Source organism: Montipora foliosa, chromosome 4, assembly GCF_036669935.1.
Source record: "Montipora foliosa isolate CH-2021 chromosome 4, ASM3666993v2, whole genome shotgun sequence".
Lineage (NCBI taxonomy): Eukaryota > Metazoa > Cnidaria > Anthozoa > Scleractinia > Acroporidae > Montipora > Montipora foliosa.
Genome location: NC_090872.1, coordinates 4,783,115 through 4,803,114, shown reverse-complemented (window position 1 = coordinate 4,803,114; position 20,000 = coordinate 4,783,115). Strand labels below are relative to the sequence as shown.

The 20,000-nt window shown below is 41.2% G+C and overlaps 1 protein-coding gene across 1 annotated transcript in view; it reads right to left on the bottom strand.

Moving 5' to 3' along the window:
• Nucleotides 1-5,572: 5,572 nt before the first annotated feature.
• The window catches only part of LOC137999573 (NACHT and WD repeat domain-containing protein 2-like), a 23,813-nt gene continuing 9,385 nt past the window's right edge, over nucleotides 5,573-20,000 (bottom strand). The window contains exons 2-7 of the mRNA XM_068845382.1: nucleotides 16,424-16,964; nucleotides 15,477-15,679; nucleotides 14,756-15,086; nucleotides 13,379-14,115; nucleotides 11,422-11,628; nucleotides 5,573-11,044 (exon numbers count right to left, since the gene is read on the bottom strand). Of these exons, the coding sequence (XP_068701483.1) occupies nucleotides 7,583-11,044; nucleotides 11,422-11,628; nucleotides 13,379-14,115; nucleotides 14,756-15,086; nucleotides 15,477-15,679; nucleotides 16,424-16,955 (5,472 nt within the window). The 5' untranslated portion in view covers nucleotides 16,956-16,964 and the 3' untranslated portion in view covers nucleotides 5,573-7,582. The remainder of the gene's footprint in view (nucleotides 11,045-11,421; nucleotides 11,629-13,378; nucleotides 14,116-14,755; nucleotides 15,087-15,476; nucleotides 15,680-16,423; nucleotides 16,965-20,000) is intronic.

Below are 20,000 nucleotides of genomic sequence, written 5' to 3'. Positions count from 1 at the left end.
GACGCGTGAATGACGTAGGTGTCCAATTGCAGATTTCCAATTTGGAGTTGTTCAAATTGGATACCTGTAATTGCACACCCACGTGATCGTGTGCCAATTACGCGACAAATAGGTATGCACAGAACCAATCAGATTCGAGAATTTGTAATAGTTACGATTAAGCGCAATAACGAAATTAATCTCCAACAAGCTGACAAAGCAACAGCAACAGCCATTATGGATACAGCACGAAAAATTCAAGAAGGCTTACAGCAGCTATGGGACGGTAACTTTTACAAGCCTCTCACGTCTCCTAATGTGCTAGACACTGCCCGAAAAGTAAACTCAATAGTTAAAAACTATTAAAAACGGGTAATATAGATAAAAATGACTTAAAAATGATTGACAATCGGTCTAAAGTAATCGCGCATACCAGAATTCTACATGCTGACTAAAACCCACAAGAAAACACATGTCGGCAAACCAATTGTTTCTGGTAGTAGCGGCCCTACAGAACGCCGCATTTCCAGTTTCGTGGACTCATTATTACAACCCATTGACGTCAAATAAGAGTCATAATACAAGACACCACCGATTTTATGACTTTTATTGAAAACACGCAAACTCCAAATGATGTTATTCTAGCCACTCGTGACGTTAGCTTCCTATACACTAAAATTCCTCAAGCAGAAGGAAGTTATGTTATTTGCCTCAACTGCGAGCACCAATATGAGTCTAATCTGCCGATTTCCACCAATGATTTGTGGGATGTCATGCAGCGCATATAGTACGATGCCCTATTTCCTAGACAGCCCAATTTCCGGACGATTAGACTTTACGATTCTGTATATCCGAACGATACGTTCGAACGACTTCAGTATTGACTGGTCTGATTGCGTTTGTTCTTTTCGTAACCAAGCCAAGCTCCATTAAGGTGGGAAGATTCAAGTTTTCGTTGAGATAAGTAAAAGTTGTCTCTAACTAGTGCGATTTTTATCGCGCGTCTCGAACTATGTCTGATTTCGCAAAATGTGCGATAGATTTAATTTCTTTTTTCGACACAAGTTGAGCTAAAAGGACTACGTTTTTCAGCATACAAGAAATTCTGTTTGCAGTTTCGTATCTCCGAGCATGACTGCTAAAGAGTTTAACCGCACTTTTGGCGAGGGATGCTTAATTCCGGACACCTAACGATAGCAAACAGTAAGGTAAGCGCGCACCGTGAAGGAAATGATTGAGAAACATTCTCTGGAATGGATGCATCGCAGATGACGAGAGCTATCTTGTTTCTCTGACGAAAGACTACTTTGCACTCCTTTCGGACTTAGGGAGCGGACGCCGAACGCACAGGCTCCAAGTGGATGGTCAAGATCCCACGGTATTCGCCACAGCAATTTCAACAATCAGAAGCGTAGTCCTAACTGGTCGCGGTGATGGAGGCATCAACCTTTGGGATATTTCTAGTGGATGTCTCCAGTACAAGTTCGATTCTCATGATGTTGATTCCTTATCCATTACAAATGACGGCCGAATAGCATTCTCTAATTATCGTTCTATCAATCGGGAGATTGTTGCTTGGGATCTCAATCTCAACACGGGATCAAAGGTTGCTGCATTTACCAACCTCGTCCCCAGGGCGCTTTTCCTTTCCCGTCGCACCCAAAGCCAGGGAAAAGCGCCCTGGGGACGAGGTTGTGCATTTACTTCAAATTGGAAACCTGAACGCATGGCAGTATCTGGCAACCACCCCGTTGTCGTGAAGGCCGACAGACCAGAGTTGATGTCGCTACGACCTCATCTTCCTGGACAAACAGAAATCGCTTTGCAAGAAGATTCGCCTTTAAGGACTACACGATCGAGCGTCTGCTGGAGCCGTGTCAAGAATTTGCAAGTGGTAAAGACGAAGATGAAGATGACGACGATGATTCGGACAAGAGAGACATTTAAAAGACCGAATTGACAAAAAAAAGCAGTGTACGCCAGTCCAAATGTCAATCGGAGGTGGCAGTTCTGCATTTGACTCGAAAAATATCTTCATTTCTGGAAACGTTACGATCGATGGGGTTGCAATACAGGACTTGTAATCAAGCCAGCTGTCTCTGTATTAAGTAAGGCTGGTCGAAGCCAGGGTAATATTGGAGGTAAACTTACACTCCGTACACATCACTCAGTTCACACAATGTGGAATTTCCAAATTGGAAAATTAATTTACCCAAAGTGGGCAAGTTGACAGCAGGTGGGGGCCATTCCACTTGTTTCATGTAAGCGAAGGGGTTTGGCTAATCTTGTTTTCCAGTTTCTCTGTACCTCGCGATTCCAATGCGACGCTCTAACCAACTGAGCTATGAAGCCACTGACTTTGGGAGCTGGTCATTTGTGGGTTCTAATGGTCCCGTGAGGAATGAATCAATGATGAAATGGTATATGAAATGAATCATATATGAACTGCGGATATGAAATCAAGTGAAGCTATGATCTTCGCAGTTATGAGAGCAATTTTTGCAATTGCGTAGAGAAACCTGAAAAATTAGCTTCACTTGATTTCATATCCGCAGTTCATATATGATTCATTTCATATACCATTTCATCATTGATTCATTCCTCACGGGACCATTAGAACCCACAAATGACCAGCTCCCAATGTCAGTGGCTTCATAGCTCAGTTGGTTAGATCGTCGCACCGGAATCGCGAGGTCACGGGTTCAAACCCCGTTGAAGTCCTGAATTTTTCAGATTTCTCTACGCAATTGCAAAAATTGCTCTCATAACTGCGAAGATCATAGCTTCACTTGATTTCATATCCGCAGTTCATATATGATTCATTTCATATACCATTTCATCATTGATTGTTTTCAGTTTAGTAGTAATGACCGGCCGGAATCGAAGGAATCAAGGCCTCTTCGAATGCTTCGTCATTGATAAAAGAAACAACGAAACCGATCTTCCGTGAAAATTGTCAAAATTACTTCAAATGCTTCGCCCTGTCCCATTTTAGAATGCTAAACGTGGAAAAACAATAGAAAATTGTAGAAACACCACCAGTAAATGCTTTTTTTAAATTATGAAATCGCAATGGCGATTGTTTGCTATAATCATGAATCCTCCTTTGTTTTAACTGAATGATTATTATTTGCCAAAGTTCTTACAATAAAAATCAAAATTAGCAAATGCGAGTAATCGACGTTTCGACGCTGCTAACACCATTTCCGAGACCTCATTTCTCATACGTTTAAATGAATATATATGAAGAAATGCAACCTGCTATCAATTTAAATTCCTTTTAACACATCAAAAGTGTTTTGAAAAGTAAGCTAGCAGCTTGCGAGACTACCCTTTGGAGTGATTTGAAGCAATTACATAAGCAGCATATTTTCAATACTTGGTACTTTTTCAAGGTTTTTTGGTTTCGTTTTGTTTTTGTGTATGTGTGTGTGAGTTTGCCAAAATTTTGCCAGTATGATGTAGATTTTATTTTGACCAATGGTCTTTTACACTCAAGACAAATTTCCTTCATATAAAAATTAAGGTCGAATAGGATCCTTTTCTTCCATTGATGGCAACATCAGTGGGTTGACTTGGTTCTGCAAAGAGGATCATAAGGAAACTTAATTAAATAGGGCAAATTAACTCTAAAGTCAAGACGACCAACAGTCCCTGAACATGAAACACAAATTTGCACTTTTGCGTTTGTGACTCTTAGGGCGCTTTCCTTTTGTCAGAACTGGACGGCCAGACCCGTCAGTTTGCAAAGAAAATGCAACATTTTGAAGGAACACTTGCTCGATAATCCCTCGTATTGTTCCGGAGAAGTATATTACATTCTCGAAGTGTGTTATAGTAGAGGCGTTGTAGAGTTATTCCTTCCAAATGGTCGGTCTGGCCGGTCAGTTCTGTCAAATGGAAAGCTCCCTTAGAATGCAAATATATCCAGTAACTGTCCGTACTCGTGTTCGAAGAGTTCATTCCCGTTTTCCCCGAACGTTCTTCAGATGGTTAATAACCATCGAACAGTGGTGGTAACCATGATATTCAGTGGTTGTACAACTTGAATAGAGCACTAAGATCTGCATTAGCACGACGTAAATTAAGATCTGTAAGATCCTGAGTAATTTTCGTAAGTTCCAAGTCTTTCAACAACTCATCGTTAAGTTCAGTTGCTGATCATATAAGTTGTATGAGCCAGATAGACTATGATGATGAAAAGAAATATTTCTGATTATTAATTCGATCTTGAGATTACTTCAAAATAAGGAACTGTCAAGGCGGCCATTTTGGAAAAAGGTGCATGGGACGGGACGGGACACGGTGGTTGGTTACTTACTCGGTCCTTACTTGGTTCAGTGAACCCTTAATAGTAATGGCCACATTATAAGAACTCAAGCTTATATGGCTTCAAAGCAGATCAATTTCAGGGTTAATTTTGATGGGAGGGGATTATCAGAGTACCCGGAGAAAAACCTCTTGGAGCGGAGTAGAGAGCTAACAAAATTAAGCCTCAGGTTTCATTTATTGGTGAATGGTGCAAGGAGTCTTCATTATGCTCCTCCTTTCTTGCTCGGAGTTAAGGACGGTGTCTACCATTGTTATTGCGCACATGTTCTGCGAATCTCGAGATACTCGGATTTCCTATGGGTGCAATCTCGACCCCAGAGCTCTTCTCTTGACTGAGAGAGAGAAGAGCTCTTGGGAACCCTGAATGTCTGAGTGTCTTCTTATTGGTTTTCGTGAAGAACAATCAGAGGTGTCTCTGATTAGTGCATTCATGTTAGCACGAGGAGTGAGCAGGCGCCGTAAGGTTCAAATAGCCAATTTTTGGCTATGAGAACCCTACGGCGCATGTTCTCCTACATTGAGCTTCCCAGAGCCTTGGGTCGATCCGAGGCTCTGGTGACAACAATGCTATGGGTGGTGCTTATTAATACAGGGATATTTTTGCGCGGTTCAAAACTATGTGGAAAAAGGAGAATTTAGCAAGTGCTCTTGCAGTGTGGAGGAGGCAGTGTGGCCCAGTGGTTGGGGCGCTTGCCTTGAGATCCGGAGATCCCGGGTTCAAGACCCGCTCTAACCACTCGTTGAATCCCTGGTTCAACTTCCCAGCTGCACTTGTAAATAGCCAACTGGTTTGTCTCCGACCAGTTGGGATTCTTAACAGTTGTTGTTGTTGTTCTGTTCTGTCGTTTCGTTGTGTTTCATTGGCCCTGAAAAGCCCCTATGGGGAGCGGTCAATTAAGTATGTATTGTATTGTATTGTATTATATTGTATTGGTATCCAAAAGGGAAATTGGGGGTAATCATGTATTTTTCAGAGATAATTAAGCTTCAATTTGGAAAAGAATGCCATACGTTGCTTTGTATTTTCAAGCTTCTTACAAATATTAATATTGTTGATTATTTATCTCCGAAAAATGCGTGGTTATCCTCAATTTTCTTAACATTTGTTAAGATCTGCTTTTCCCGCATATTCAGTAAACCGCACAAAAATACCTTTGAATAGTAGGCACCGTCCTTAATTTTTTTGATTGTATCATTTGGCAAAAGTAAAAACTATTATTATTATATTTTGATTTTTATTGTAAAGATCATTGCAAAGAACCATTATTTAATCAAAACGAAGGCGGATTCAGGTTAATTAATTAAAACGGTCTCCATCGCGAGTAATTAAAAGAAAGCAGTTACTGTTGCTGTTCCTACGCTTTTTTATTGTTTTTCAACGTTTCCCTGTTTTCTTGGCGGATTCATTTCAAAGCTGGCGAAAACTCTCTTAGGGGTTTTTTGTTCGACTCAAACCGCGTCATTGACTTTTCGTCTTCTTCCTATGAAGTTGATTGTCCGCCTTATTGTGGTACACAACCAAGGGGATATTGCAGTGTCACTCCGGTTGCGCAAAAAGGAAGTTTAAATGAAAAGGCCACTATTTCAGTCACCGTACATCGCTTATAGCCGCAATTATTTGAGTTCCAATGTAAAACTGCAAAACGAGATAGCATTATAAAATTATATTGTATTTTATTTTATTAACTTTGCCAGTCAAGCTGGCTGAGCGCCACAACAACTTGCGCCAATTACTGTGGCCCCTTTTTTACCCTCCCAACCATGATACACGACAGAAGACAGACCACAACACCGGGAACTACCGGGAACTACCGGGAACTACGTGGGAAAGGTCGGAGCATTTGAAGCAACTGTGACAATTTTCACGGAAGATCATGAGTTGCGTTGTTTCTTTAATCGACGACGAATCCGTCGAAGATGCCCTGATTCTTTCGAGGAAAAGACTGCATGCTAGCTTTTCGTTGTCAAGGATGAATTTTGTTCCTGTAAAAGGATGACGAGTAAATGTGGCAAGGAATATTAATGAGACTTCAAAGTTCCAAGTATCCCGCTCATTCTCATTGGATGTGACTAAAATGGATACGCCATAGACAGGTGTGACACTTTATGACAACTACATAACATTGCGTTAGGTTGGCGAGGTGAAGATGCTGTGGGTACATAAAATGTCACCCTCGACGGTAAGTAATACCTAACCATCTTCGAACGAGTGCCAAGGCTTAAATAGTGTATATTACTACTTAACACTACAAACGATTCTACTCGGGGTGCATGGAATGACCGGTTTTCGTTTCCTTGTTTGGCCCTGAAGTTGTAAGTTGTGTTATGAAGTTGTCACACCTGACTGCGGCGTATCCATTTTAGTCACAACCCATTCTCATTGCTGTCAAGATGTACGTAATGGTGGCTAAAACGAAAGCAGGGACTGATATGTTTTTATGTACTCGCTGAATATCAAATATTGCGGGCACAGGCTAAACTTGTCAAAGAAAACTTGCTTATCGTCTACACGAGCAATTTTTCCCTTTCAAGGAAAACTTGTCAAGAAAAACGGCAGACAGAAATTTGCGTTTCGCCAAAAATAAAAGAAACTAATTTGAATTTGGCTCATACATTGCCTGCTGGTTACAGATACCGAACAACTTTTTTAAAGCATGAATAATAGCCTGATAGCATTTTCACGCTTTCATGACTGCCTTTTGCCGTGTACTGTTTCACGTACTCTCAATCCTAAAGTATCGCTAATGAACGCATTATTTACGTATGAAACTAGGTTAAGCAAAACCGAAATTTAAGAAAAAAACAGTTCAATCTATTAAGTTTTATAAAAAAAGCCCCTAAATTTTACAACAATACTTAAAATAATTAGAACTGTCAAATGTCATAAAATGAAAAAAAATCGATCACTTTAGAGGGATCAACCACCACACCACACCACACCATCCCATAAAGTAGTGTCAAAAGAGTCTACTTTTCGGGCATTTTGGGTGTCATGAAGTTACATCATTTTGCGTGACAGAGCCCCTTTAATCATGCTCCGTCAACAATCGTGTAAGTTCAATTCATGCTCGTTAGGTATGAATCAAACCACTTTGCTTTAACAAGTGGAAAGGTTTCCTATTTGTTGCCAACTTGCCCACTTTGGGCAAGTTTACTTTTTAATTTGGAAATTCCTTAATGTGCGAGCAGTGGTGTGTACGGAGTGTAGGTTGACCTCCAATATTACTCTCGCTAGGACCAGCCTTAGATAATGTAGAGACAGCGGCCTTGATTACAAGTCCTGTATTGCAACCCCATTGATCGTAACGTTTCCAGAAATGAAGATATTTTTCGAAGCAAATACAGAACTGCCACCTCCGAGTATAACATTTGGACTGGCGAACAGTGCTTTTTTTGTCAATTCGGTCTTTTGAATGTCTGTCTTGTCCGAATCATCGTCGTCATCTTCATCTTCATCTTCACCTTCGTATTTACCACTTGTAAACGTTTGACACGGCTCCAGCAGACTCTCGATCGTGCAGTCCTTAAATGGCGAATCTTCTTGCAAAGCGATTTCTGTTTGTCCAGGAAAATGAGGTCGTAGCGACATCAACTCTGGTCCGTCGGCCTTCCCGACAGCTAGGTGGTTGCCAGATACTGCCATGCGTTCAGGTTTCCAATCTGAAGTAAATGCAGCAACCTTTGATCCCGTGTTGAGATCCCAAGCAACAATCTCCCGATTGATAGAACGATAATTAGAGAATGCTATTCGGCCGTCATTTGTAATGGATAAGGAATCAACATCATGAGAATCGAACTTGTACTGGAGACATCCACTAGAAATATCCCAAAGGTTGATGCCTCCATCACCGCGACCAGTTAGGACTACGCTTCTGATTGTTGAAATTGCTGTGGCGAATACCGTGGGATCTTCACCATCCACTTGGAGCCTGTGCGTTCGGCGTCCGCTCCTTAAGTCCCAAAGGAGTGCAAAGTAGTCTTTCGTCAGAGAAACAAGATAGCTTCCGTCATCTGCGATGCATCCATTCCAGAGAAGAAGGTGAGTGCTCGTTTCCTCTAGGATCCTTTGTTCTGAGTTTTTTGGACTTAAGAAGACGAGAGGTACGCTTTCATCGTCATGGTCTACTATCTGGCCGATTTGGCTGCACACCACAGCATTCCCACTTCTGCTGACCAGCATTTCTTCGAATCGATACTTCTGTCCAAACTTGTACTGCTGAACCACCTTTCCATCGTTGATGTTCCAGACTTTTAGGTTTCGTCTTCCGCGAGAGAAGGCAATCACGTGGTTCTCGTCGATGAAACCAAAAGCCTCTGTTCTTTTGGATGCCTTTCCCTGAAGAGATCTTTCAATCTTTCCAGTTTTTAAGTTGTAAACTTGGAAGTGCAGAAAGTTCTGATCGTGGATGTAACCAACAGCAAAGTCAGTTCCATACATTCTAATCGTGCTGGGAGGAAGGCTTTCCATCGGCAATTTAAGCGCACGCACCTTTGTGCTTGTCATAGTGTCCCAGATAATAATCTCGTTTGAATTATTGGCTTGTGCTGTCGCAATAACATGTCTGTCATCTGATCCGCGAGTCAAGTAAGTGATTGAGTCCACTGAAGAAACAGCCTTGTGATCCTTGGATGTCACGTCTGTTCGCCTCTCCTTGAGAGCTTCCACCAGGTCGTATATGCGAATCACTTCATCATGAGCAAGAGAAATTCCAAATCTTCCGTCCCTTGTGTAGAATTTCTGATGAATTACTAGCGTTCCAAATGATTTACTCTTCAAGGTTTTGCACACTGTTCCGTTCTCAAGGTCTGTAATAATTATCTCGTAGTCAGAAATTCCAATAGCTTTTATACCGTCATCTGTTACTTGAAGGCGTAGCAGGCCTGAATTGATTCTAAACTGAGACACTTCTCTGATTAAATCTCCTGAGTGTAAATCATACAAACGAAGATTGTTTCTCTCCGTAGAGGTGACGACCACTTGTTCTTTAGAGGTCACTTTTATTTCCGATATGTAGCACGCTTCACCTTTTTTGAATGCACTGACTTCGCGCAGCTTCTCGCCCGATCTCGAGTTAAAGACTTTGAAACTTTTTGAAAGATGCACACAATAAGCAACCAAAAATCCTGATGATCCTAGTGTGCCGTACTCTTCATCTGTGTTAATCTTGCCGACATCAATCTGATGCACTAATCGATTATCATGAACTGTCCACACCTTCAGGTCTACGTCAGTTATTGCAACAATTCGAGCATCGTTGTCCACGAGACAGACAGGCGGCATGGGACTATACTGGCTCTCCCGAGAGAGGGCTGAGAATCTGTGAGTAATCTGACCCGTTGATGTGTTTAAGAGACATATGTCGGGGGATCCTGCTAAAAGCAGAAGATCTGGTGTGAGATGACCTCCTTGGATACTCCACAAAAAGCCCACACCTTCGGACTCTGGAATGCTTATTCTTTGGAGCGTTTTTCCGTTTTGCAAGTTAATAACCAAGACTTGCAAATGATGGGTAGAGGATGACGTAGCAATATAAGCAGTTTTTCCATCACAACTAAAACCACAGCATTGTGAGGAGGAATCTGTAGGTGCCTTAATCAAAGAGACCAACGATCCCCCAGGACTTGTCAAACATTTATCGCTTGGTAGAAGGCACGGCACTGAAGAGGAGTACGCCTGTTGGAGGAGCTTCGTGATGTTGCCAAACTTGTCTACATCCCCGTCTCGGATTAGCCTTCCAAGGAGTTGTGAAGCAAGCTGATTAGGATCAGCTTTTAGTGTAGAAGAGGACAACTGCACAGCTTGCTGCAGACTGATGAAGTCCTCATCATCTGGATACAAAAGGAGGGCGGAGTCAAGGTCATCAAGGATTGATTCGACTGACGTTGCTTTTAATTTTGTCAACAGGAATTCAAAGTTACACAGTGCCTCTTCTTTAAGCCTCGTAAGGTCTCCTGAATGCATAAGATGATGTGGAAACTCGTTTAGCTTTCGCAAGTTGAAAATCACCTTCTCGCTCTTCTCTCTCTGAAACATCAAGGGCTGTCCTGCAACGAAACGGTCGTTAAACACCGTCTGTCCGTCTTTGTCAACGTACGGCTTTGCTGCACCATTCGACCACTTTCCCGAAAAAAAGTCAGCGAGCTTGGAGTGGATATCTTCTTTGTTGAGTTCGAGGTAACGATCGGTCGCTACTTCGATGAACTGGCGATGGTACCAATACACCACACGAGCATCATCTGCTCCCCGTTCTATTAAATAATCTCCAATATCAGATCGAATACGAATCCAGAGCAATGGTGGCAGTCGTCGGACCGGAGGTGTCCAATACTGATATACGTCATTTAGCACATCATCATCAAGTGATAATACATCCTCCAGTTCGGGTTCTGTCAAGCCATTCTTGGATGCAGTAAGGTAAGCTAGGGCTTGAGTGACTAGCAACTTTCCATGTCGACGCTCCACCTGTCCTAAAAATGCAGTAATGACGTTGGTTACAGTGGTAGCTAGATTAGTTTCGTTCAAAGAGGTAAAGGACTTCCAGCGGCAAGCTTCGTCGAATGACAGTTTCAAATATAAAGGCAACGGACATCCTTGAAATGCTTTCAAAACCACTTCCTTTTGGAATGGAGTTAAAGAACGCTGACAGGTTGACAACCAGCTCTCCAGGATGAGGTCGGCTTGATTTACTTGAAACTTTGGAACTTCCTTGAAACACGATTCTGGAAAAATTGCCTGCAAAACAGGAAAATCATAAAGACAAGCATGGTTACGCAATGTACATGAAATAGCGTACGAAAATGAGTGTGGTGACCCTATTGCTTCTCTGAAACAATTGTTTTCTTTCTTCATTTTGTAGCTGTTCGCACGAAAAAATGTCTTTTGCCTTGGACTTTGGACTATGGATCATATCTTTTCTCTTCCATTAAAAAAAAAAATTTCGTTTTCTAATCAACCTCGGGTGTCCTTTTAGCCAAAAGTAGGAGAATTATTTGCCTCGAAAAAACACCCCTTTAGACAAAAGGATCAAATTACCCTTTTTGCATTAGGAATTTACTATTGCAGAATTTCCAGTTGTGCTTGGAAAGTACATCTTAAAGCATATTCATTACCTTTAAACGAGTGAAGCATTCATATTCTTGGCCAGGTAGGGTAGACAAGACCAAGAAAACGTTTTTTGGTAGCTTCCTTGGCAACCACTCCAGCCGCCTTCCACTGCCTCCTGCTGGAAACTGGTCTAAAGAATCAAGGATCAACACCACAGGTCGAGATGTAGAGGTCAGGCACTTTGGGAAGAACTCCAATAATTCCGTTAGATCCTTCGTGAAATTGAGAAAAGTCAATAACCATCTATTAACTTAACATAAGCTATCTGAACATTATCATAACGCGAATTAACAATCATTGGATGAGGTTTAGCATGGTAGCGAAAATTATCCACTCCGAGGTTTCTCAGTGCAATCTGACGAACCCGAAGGCTAAGGCGGATAATACAAACCGAGTCCTTGATAATGCTCGATATCACGCTAAAACCGAATTGAATAATTGTTTTATTACGCACATTCCTGAGCACTTGTAAAGACAAGAGCGTGCATAAAAAAAACCGATCACACATGATTGTATCTTTTTAAGCTTACAACTTTTCGCCCGCTCTTAAGGACGTCCGCGCTAATTGTTTGTGCGCAACGTTACTGCGCAGGTAACGCAACTGTAATATGTCACGCATTACTTCCAGCATTAGTGAAGTTGAGGTTTTAAAACCTTTGCATAAACCGTGGACGATAAATCTTGCACAGTGTTGGTTCAGAGAAGATCGTGATCAGCCAAAAATGATTAAAAGATATTTAAGTCAAGTAGACTAGTGCACGACTGATACTCACGTTGTTTTATCAGTCGTGCACTAGTCTACTTGACTTTCATAAATATTTTTTAATCATTTTTGGCTGATGATACCATGGTGACAAAAACGCCGGCGAAAAAATTCCAGGCCAGCAAAAGAATGGCACATTTATTTCCGAATCATCATGAAACGTTAAAGAGAAATGGCCGGGAGGGTGGGAAAGCTCTGGAAAAGGTAGTTAGTAGTGGCTGAAAGTTTGGAAAACTCGAGGACGAACCGTTAATGGAGCTGGTTTTTTCAAATGTTTTTATTACCCTACGAACTTAAGTTCAAAATGAATGCATGTTTTTGACCTGCTAGGAAACTGCCAGCGATTAAATTTCAAAAAAACCACACTCCAGAAGATGAGCATGACAACAATGGAGAGATATTATACAAAACACTAACCAAATGAAGATGACGTCTGCTTGAAACTTTGTTGCTATGCTAATAAAAACCTTTCATCCCTTCAAAAATCGACCCTGTCTTGAGTTCCAGTCCTTCCCCAACGGGTTTGACGTCCCTTCTACACACATAGCAACTATTGTCCTTAGATATGACGTAACGGAAAATTAGCTGCGGGCTTGTAGCCAATCAAAATTGAGATAGCGACACCAATGTATAATAATACAAATGATCAGAGGAAGCATGAGGATGCATGGGTGACAGGAACTTTGAAACAATAATAGGTTATCTGGCTTCAAGTTGGATTGCACAACATCTTTGCTGAAGCGCTTATACATTCACTTGTTCACATGATCATGTAACTCAGTGTTGAAACAATGATCGCGAAGTTTACGTGAAACAGAAAACGACAGGCTGTTGTTTTTCTTAAAAGCATAATACGGTTGGTCTAACTTGTCTCTGTGTTTTGAGAAGTTTCACCATGTCTGCAGATAACAGACATTAAATGAGCTAAAATCCAAAAAAAATTAATAAATTTTTGGCAAACAAAAAGATCATCTTGATACTTGCAGGTTACTGTAAACACAATGCTAGCTAAATCTCTTTAATGCATGCTTATTGAAAACCAACTTGCATCCCATTTGAACTTTATGAAGAACTACAGTAAGCTAATTGAACTTTCCACCGTTCTTTTAAGAACGCGTGGGATTGAGTTTTCCGTGATCCTTCACTTGACTCAAATTTCGTGATTTTCTTTCTCCTAAAAATATGCCAACGAGACTCACCTCGGGAATATCCTCAATGTCTTGATCAGTTATCCTATACAACTGATGACAGATGCTCCTCAACAACAACCTAATACTGGATGATTGTGGGGATGTACCAAGAAACCTTAACACCACAATGGCTGACTCAGATTCTAGCCATTTTGTTATTTCCACAGCTATCTTCGCCATGATAGAAGTTTTCCCACATCCCGACTCCCCATGCAGTATGACCACATGTTGCTGGCTTTCACTTGCAAGCAACGATTGCCTGATTTCAGAAAGAAATTCGTCTCGCCCTTGACAAGTCAACCCTTTTCTCTGACAGAACAGAGCGTGTTGTAGCACCTCCTCAGCTACAGCATCTTTGTTGTCACCGGGTTGTTTTGCCTCGATTGCCTTCTGGATCATATTTGTCAAGACGCTGTACACATCGGCACATAGCTTTTCAAGATATTCAAAATGCTCTCTAGATGTATGCGGACTGATGCCCTCGCTAGTCCATTTGACATCGTATTGGATCACACTTGTCGCAGGTAACGCTGTGGAAAGCTCTTTCTCTTTAAAAGTTGTCAACAACTTCTGTGCAGGCTCGTCAAATGATAAACTTGCTGCTCCGTAATTCTTGTCCACAAACTTTCCAGCGTTACGATCATCGGCATTTTCCATGAGATTAGTGATAACCCTTTTAAACCAAAAGCAGTGATTTTCGGGCGATGAAACTGTAATGATTCCGCGACGGATTTCGTCTTCAGTTACTGCAAAAATAAAACGTAAAAGCATTTTTTTTTAATGTGTGTAACGGGAATACCAATCAATCATTGAAAGATCAGTGCCACTTTTTTTACCTAGACCATCGAAAGGTTTGTCAACAGAGACAATCACTACACCACTGGAAAAGTAAGATAATGAGTGGAAAAAGAGCGTTGCAAGTGCGGCACACATGAATTTCATCCCCGTCCTCTGCAAAAACAGTAACTTAAAAATTACCATACATGTTTGGGCGATTGACGACACCGTGTGCGTAGAAAAAGAAGTCATGATATTTCGTTCTTTATACTTATTTCAACAACGTTGAAATCCATTTGTAGCGTACTTTGCCACCAATGTATAACGCGAACAGGATGACATAATCACAAAATGGTCACGATTTCCCAAACGTTTATTTTCAAGTGTCGATACGTTAGCGTTGCAGTCTTCGTCTATAAGACTCGCTAATTACCCCAAGTAGCGTTTCGTTGGGAAACATGGGTAAGGCCTCGGAGACAAAGGCCTCTGAAGTTGAAAAGATGTCAAAACGAATCTTTATTGTGTTAAGGGTTGTTGTTGTTTTTTTTTTTCGTCTCCATTGTTTTCTCAGCCAATCACGAGTGCTGTTGTAATAGCTGTTTCTATTACCTGACATGTGATACTTGTGCCGCTCCTTTTCGTCGAGAACCTTATCAGCGGCTGTTCTCAAAGCAACTTGCATTGTTTCAAAAGCCGCCCACCAATCAGCGGACGCTTTTTTACGAGCTTCTTCATTCTCAGAGTCCCGATAGTGAGGTAGCTGTGATGTGATTGGCTGGAGCAGATATTGAGCGGGAACTGCGTTGTCGTCTTTCCGAAACCATTTTTGCAGCAGTTGTCTATCGTGTACATTCTCAATTGCTCCAAGAAGACTCTCAAACTCAGTGATGGGGATCTTAGCTGGGAAGGGACGGTAGCCATATTTTTGTCCTAAAAATGTCTGGAAATATAGAAAAAAGAGAAATTTATTTTTTCTCATACGTTCTGCGAGCGATACAGAACCTCCTTAAGATTGTACAACAAAAGCATTTCAGGGCCTTATTACTAATAAAGCAAATCATGTCGAAGTCTAGAATTAAAGGCCGGATTGAATTGCGGGGTTTAAATCTTAACAACAATAAAGGCAAGGTGACACATGCTAACGCCAACCCGGTGTGGCCAACACATCACGCATGCGCACAACCATTTCACCCGGTCAATTAGAAGACATGGACAGCTGCTAATTGACCACGTCTGCTAATTGGCTGGGTGAAATGGTTGTGTGCATGCGTGATGTGTTGGCCACACCGGGTTGGTGTTAGCGTGTGTCACCTTGCTTTTATTGACTTACTATGAAGTTTGGTCCAGTTGAAAGCTCCTGACATGCGCGTAGCTCTCTCATGCATAGCTCAGTGGTCATGTGATCATCGGTGGACTCGTCCCGGACTCCCCATCTCATGTCCACCACTTGAAAGTCATAGCCTCTCTCCTGGCAATAGGACTTGAGCCGAGGATAAACCCGCTGCATCAGCGTGTTACGTTCCACGAAGGTATCTTTATAAAAAGACAAAGACAAACAACCTGACAAGTGGTTTAAACTCAACAACAAAGACTCTTGTACTCCGCCAAGGAAATGTAGGATTTTTACCCCGGTGAATGAAATGAATGGATGTATTTTTGCCATGACTCGGGCATACTCGGAAAAAAATTGAATGGTCCTCGACAGGAGCCGAACATACAACCTTCCGACTACTCCAGATATTCCACCATTGGGCCATAGAAGACTCTTGGGGACTATACCACTTGACTAGCTTCAGAGGGCAATTGTCCCGCTTATACTATTAGGATTTTTGCTACTCCCACGAGTCTTCTATAGCTCAGTGTATATAAAGCATTCGGACTGGTAATCAGAAGGTCATCGGATAGACTCCCGCATGGAGTATTCTCAAGTGGCCATCCAAAAAATACATATTTTCAAGAAAGGTTTTTTTTTTATGAGAAAAGGACTGACTTGAATTTTTGTCCACATTAGTCTCTTGATGCTCAACACCTACCTACTGTAGCTATTCTTTGTTTGCCAGTGCAAAATTTCTTTGGCTACAGCCATTATTTGCGATTTACAGAATGCAGAGACGGGGGTATTCTACGAGGGAACATCTCAACCTCGTTCCCAGGGCAAATGACGCTGTGAACGAAGTTGGGGACATCAGTCAGAAACTACTGCTTTCAACAAGCGAAATAAAAGTTTTTAAGTTATTTCAAGGACTAGACTTGACTAGAATCCCTTCACACGCTTACCAGTGAATGTTGAACTTGTAAAAATTCGAACAATTTTAACGTTGTCTGAGATGGTTATGTCCAGATCTTCCAGTAAGGCTTTCTTCCAAGTCTTAATGAACTCTTCATCGGACGACGCCTCATCACACACAGGGTTTGTGTCAACGTCTTCAGACGAGTTTGAACTTTTCTTGGACTCCGAACTAGGAGAAGTTGACCGCCTTGAATTATGCTCAGACCTATCTGCTTCTTCTGCTTCTTCTTCTTCTTCTTCTTCTTCTTCTTCTTCTTCTTCTTCTTCTTCTTCTTCTTCTTCTTCTTTTTCTTCTTCTTCTTTTTCTTCTTCTTCTTCTTTGCTTCTAGGTTCTTCGTCACTGTTGTCACTTTCTTCTTCACTCTCATGGGAACGAACCCGATGTTGTCTTGTGACAGATTGGTTACCTGATGGGGACTGGGTGGTTGCAGCATGCGCATTAGCTTGACTGCCAGGGGCTAAAATTGGTTGGCTGGTTACGATGGGCGTTCTTTTTTTTCTTGACACAATAGCGCCCATGATTTCAGTCTGTTAATGAAATGATTAGAAAATCGTTAGAGAGTTGAAATATATACTTCGCTGAAAATGCCAGAGTGTGTCGACAGTGATGCTGGCAGCCTGGTGAGATTAGATCATAGTTAGTAGTCTCCTTCTACTAACTATAATTAGAACCAACGGACTGGTTTATCCAGTGGACCCATTTGTTCAAAATTGAGGTGCATAGTAGCCTGTAATGAATATTTTTGGTATATTTAATTCATTTCCTGGTGAATGATCTCTTTACAATTTTCCATACGAATTACCACTTCACTCGACGGTTTCAGGCCGTAAGCACGGTTTAAATCTAAAACTCAATCCTCAACTTGACCCTCGAAGCGATCCGACGATCGATCAAACAACTCAGACTAAGTCCTTCTTTACACATGACTTTCTTCCCGCCACTCGTAATGTCAACCTCGTTCCCAGGGTCTCTCTTCTTTACCTCCTAATGTGGTTGACTCCTCAACGACATTGGGAGGCAGAGAAGAGAGACCCTGGGAACGAGGTTGACGTAATCTTGCTTATTTATGTCAAATCTATTTACTCGGGCCCCGTAGGGGCTCGAGTTATAAAAGACGTTAGATTTCAGTTTTTTTTTTCCTGTGCAGCAAAATGCACAATAGAAAAACGTGGCCGTGTTTGATTGGGCAATGCACAATAGAAAGCACGTGGCGGTGTTTTGATTGGGTAATGCACAATAGAAGCCACGTGGCGCTGTTTACTTTCGTTATTTAAAGCAAACCACGTAATCCAAGATCATGAAGAGCTCTGTGATGCGTTGTTTGGATTACTTACTGAAGATCGGCATTGCGTTGGCTTAATCGATTTCTTCTTGGGGCGCTCAAAGCACATACAAAGAAAGGCATACGCTTTTCGCGGTAGACCCACACTAAAAGATGTCAAGCGTCAGCTTCGAAACGGGTCGTTCCGCGAACTGAATGCAACAAGAATATACTCGAATGTAACTGAAATGGACGCAACTATTGAAAGTGATACAAGTCAAAACACTAAGTCTTTAATAAGCAGCGGGTACCTTATTGAGAACTACTCTAAAGATGACAGCGACAAAGAAAATAACTCCACAAACAAATGGACGCTATATTGGAATCTTCTGAAGACAAAGTAAAAACATTCGCACAGCGAACAAATGGCCTCACGCGTGTACCATTTTCACCGCGAACAAATAGCCTCCCGCACAGTGTACCATTGACTACGGAGATAAGTTTTTTGTCTATTACGTTTTTTCTTTTTCATTGTTAAACAGTTTGTTTCTTGTAATGGTCTAGCTTATATCCTTTGTTCAAATAGCCATATTAGCGATCGTGTTCACTGCCATCTTCTGTGTATAGTTCTGTTCTAGTTTCGCAAGATTTGATGTCATCAGTGGAAAATTTGATCAGCTCTTTAGAAAATAACTTTGATGTAGTTTGAAAGGCTGTACAGTTATTTGATTCTCAATGATAATAAAGACTTCATTCCGAAGGAGAAATACAGGTCTCGATAAGCAAAAGTTGTTTACTTTTGTTTTGATTTGCGTGAGCATCGACATAGACGTGCCCGAGAACCAAGCAGAATTACAGAGAAAAGGCTTAGACGTCTATTTTATAACAGCAGAAAAAGGAGGAAACTTGCAGGAACGTATTTGGGTAACAACGTACCGATGTCATCCACATTTCATCGTATTACTAGCAAGGGAGATCACTTCCTCGTAAACACAACAAAAATATCTACCTCAGGTATGCGTTTAAATCTAAGCACGTGGTACAGTGTATGTACCACTTTTCCAAAAAGCGTGGATGAACAGGTAAATGCAAAATGAAACTTAAATTTATGCAGAAATCAGGAATACCCGGTATGATTTGTAAAAGAATGTTTTGTTTTCTCAGAAACGAAACGTATCTATTTTGAATTTAGGGTGAACTATTTACACAGCGAGTTAGAGTGGCCAATCGAAACAGAGTGTGTAATTGGAAATCTAAACATCTACGAGATACAAGAACAAACTTGTGAACACGTAAACCTAAAATATTCCAAATCATAATGCTGACAAACACAAAGGCGAAAGAAATGGATTATGCATAGGACGATTTGAATATCTGAATGATTTTGGGTTAGATGAAAACGATATATTGTTAAGAATTCCCAAGTTATCCCTTTTCGTGTTAATTAGTAATGCAAACAAGTCTTAGTAATAAATTGGATTAACGAGGAACCAGTGATCGTAAAACTAGTAATTGCCATGGTTCGTATGTAACACGTAATCATGAGACGATTCACGGGAAACGGAATTTGAAATGTTATGCAGGGGTAACTATTTGAAGGTAAAATAGGTATTTGTAGACTTTATTCTTCGATGTATTGTGCACATAAACGAGTATGTGTTTTTCTCTTTTTCTCTTTAAATGAGATTTTACTGCCCTATCAGTAAAATACGATTAATGACACGCGACCGTATTCGCGCTCTTTGTAGTCGGCCGTTCAAGGTCATAAAATCAACGGTTTTGTTGTAAATAAAACAAGGACATAAAGACTTTGTTCCCAGATCTCAGATTATAACGTACACCTGCATTGGCCAAATCTGTTAAAGCCTCATTCATTATTGCTAAAGAGCACGTGTAATGCCTACTTGCGACATAGTAGAACCTGTGCAACTGGCTACTTTAATAGACAGTCTAGCTATAAAAGCCTCAGTCGGCCGTCCAAGGTTCACCTGGCAGTTTGTCTTCTATAGTAAACCAACTAGCTGTTTGCAATTTGTTAAAGTTTTTCCCCTCCCTCCCTTTGGGGATGGGTTGGATATATCGCTTTGCCTTCATTAAAGGGGCTAGGTCACGCAATTTTAGGCAATTTCAGCATTGATCAAGTGGTCATAGAATTAACTGAAATAACAAAATAACGGCTCAAAACTATAGAAGAACTCAAAACACAGGAAAGCTAAGAAGGGACAAGGATGGACAAAACTGGGGAGGATTGAAGTGGATTACATTTGGGTAAATTTGAAAAACGTCGGCCCACCTTTCTTTA